General features: G+C 40.7%; 1 protein-coding gene across 1 annotated transcript in view; it reads left to right on the top strand.

Annotated features, from left to right (window-relative positions):
* LOC107549264 (nucleosome assembly protein 1-like 4) overlaps nt 1–1,685 on the top strand; it is a 26,214-nt gene extending 24,529 nt beyond the window's left edge. Inside the window, exon 13 of the mRNA XM_016230276.1 lies at nt 714–1,685. Within this exon, the coding sequence (XP_016085762.1) occupies nt 714–749 (36 nt within the window). The 3' untranslated portion in view covers nt 750–1,685. The remainder of the gene's footprint in view (nt 1–713) is intronic.
* The last annotated feature ends 1,070 nt before the right edge of the window (nt 1,686–2,755 follow it).

Raw genomic sequence — 2,755 nt, 5'->3', positions numbered from 1 at the left:
GTCTATGGAGGGTCAGAGAGCTCTCAGATTCCATCAAAAATTTCTCAATTTGTGTTCCGAAGATGTACGAAGGTCTTACAAGTTTGGAAATAAAAGTTTGAAGTAGGTCGGCGTTGGTAGCCTCGTGGGCAGCGCGTCAACATGCAGCGCCGTTGCGCTTCGGGTGTCGCGAGTTGGGGTCCCAGCTCGCTGACCTTTCCCAATCCCATCCCCCCTCTCTCTCCCACTTCGCTTCCTGTCAACTTTGATCTGTCCTATCAAAATTAAAGGCAAAAACACCAATAATAAATCTTAAAAAAAAAGAGGTTTGAAGTATATCGTAGCTGGTTAGTTTTCATGGCTTGTAATGCTTTAACAAAGATTATTTTTTAAATCCCTATGGGAAAAATGAACAAAAAAATACTTCCTGAACCAGCACCACTGAAAAAGTGGGCAGGCACTAATACACTCTATAGTGTACTTTTGGGGCGAGGCCAATTTGCAACCATTGGCAGATAAGGGCGGAGCCAAAACCTGTTCAAAAACATTAGTTTTGCTATTAGGGTTGATGCAACTACTGGTGCAGAAATTACACACTTCACTTTTACCAAACAAAGCATGTATTTATAAACCAAACCATCATCAGGCAAATCATTACTTCCTGTTGCGCAGTGCCTGAAATAATATTCATAATTATCCTTCTATGTTTTATCTCGGTCTTGTTGTTCCTACAGAAAGACCCTCCTCCTGCAGAGTGCAAACAGCAGTAAGACTGGTGAACAGATAGCCACGGCACAACTCGGCTGTCCGTCAGACAATTAGAAGATGTGGATGCAGGCCTCATTTCCTCGTGGACTCGCCACACTAATGCAATAGGAAACCAAACACTGTTTAGGAAATGCATGTTTGTTTGTTTGTTTGTTTATTTCTCTACTGTTTACTTTTACAGAGATGACCTCAGATGACCTTCTCATTCATAAGTCGTGTAATTTCGCACTCCAAAATTTAACCCTCAAAATGGATCATATATAAGGCTTATGATTTCTTTTATTTTCTATATTCGAAACATTAGAGCTGGTGTGCAATGCAAGAGGGTCTAGCAAAGATGCCACATGTGTTTTGAATTCTTAACGTCCATATGCAACCATGGCCATTTTTGCAACATAGCAAGTTTTTGGACACTCCCCAGATGATATGTGCTCCCAGTGAAGCATTACTCAGGGTTTCTTTTGCCAACAAAATGAACCTGCTGTCTTCACAAATCTAACATAACTTAAATTTCCGATATAGCTGTTACAATGTAGTTACGAAAGTGTTTTGATGTGGATCGTCCTGCTCAGTGGTAGTCGGATGATGTGGGTTGTGGTACTAGAATATTTCTGATTCGTCTCCAGGGTTGGGCGTCATCGAATTCCCCATCCCTGCGTGACATAACGGATATCCATGCCATGCACGTTGACATGGGATTTCAATCGTATTTTATTTCACTATGTGGTTATGTGTCAAGTTGCTTGCATTCATGCACAGAATTGCATCAGTATTGGGAATGTTAATGAGCAGATCTTAAAGCCATTGCAGGTGTACTCTCCGTTTGAACTGTGTGCGAGCCATAGCCTTATCTGGAACTTATTTGGTTTGTAATGCAGCATTGTTTCCATTTTGTACAAAATAGACAAAACGATTCTATTAAATGTTGTTCGACATGATACCACAAAGTCTTGGTCTTTTTGTTGTTGTTGTTGTTGCATAACTGTGAAATCTGACAGTTCTCACCTGGTGGATAAAGCTGGAAGAATTGCGCCATTTATAAGGAACAGAATATCACAGAAACCTGCAGGTAGGCTATCAGCAAGCAATCACCTGGAACACCCTAGCATCCAAATATCAATGCTTTGACGACCACCTACAACACTTCAGCATGATGGCATCGGGTTTTGCACTGGTAAGCACAGTTCACATTTCATTCAGAACGTAAAAACATCTAGAAGTTCTGTTGAACATGACATTTCTATTCTCCACACCTCATCAAGCTAGTTTTACACCTTATTCTGTCCTGTTTTAGAGAAATATAATGCTTGAAATGACCGTGGACGGCTATAATTATTCTGTGAGCGTAATTAGGTGGAAATTAGAGCGGGAAACCGATCCCCACCAAACCAGATTCCAGAAAGCGTCAGCTATGTGAGGAATCTCAACACTGAGACTGCGTCACCAATGTGAGGCTGCTTTGTGTGAAATACTTGCTTGCATTCTCTTAGTACTTTCTCAAGTGTGTAATCCGCTGGTTTAGATTCCAGAAAGCCGGATCGGTTCTGTGTGGGATCATTCCCACTTTCGCAGCTCCCGCTCGGGTTTCTTTCACGAGTTCGAGGATGTTGTTCAAAATTATCTCGAAATCTTGCTATACTTCTGAGTGGAATGAGCAGAATTTGTCTCCTGCTGTTTATCACCGTGGCACGGTTGGAATGACATTATTGTCATTCTAGTTTTGTGATGCTTAAAGGCATGAAAGCGGTTAGAAAAACTTCTCACGGTGTGATATGCAAACATCAGAATGTCTCTGATTAAAGATGCACTACATCTAAAAAATAAATAATAATTTTACAAATGTATTTAAATTATGTAAACCCACATTTGATTAAGATGTAAGTCCTTTCAGAAGGATACAAGCATAAGGGTGGTCCACCCTCATGGTGGCGGCCATGTTGGGATCACATGATCAGCTTCATACTGTTCATTTTTATCTCTGTGACACTGAATTTTAGAAATTTTTGGT

This window comes from Sinocyclocheilus grahami, unplaced genomic scaffold (assembly GCF_001515645.1).
Source record: "Sinocyclocheilus grahami isolate Dianchi unplaced genomic scaffold, SAMN03320097.WGS_v1.1 scaffold367.1, whole genome shotgun sequence".
NCBI classification, from domain to species: domain Eukaryota; kingdom Metazoa; phylum Chordata; class Actinopteri; order Cypriniformes; family Cyprinidae; genus Sinocyclocheilus; species Sinocyclocheilus grahami.
This window is presented reverse-complemented; position numbering and strand designations above follow the sequence as displayed.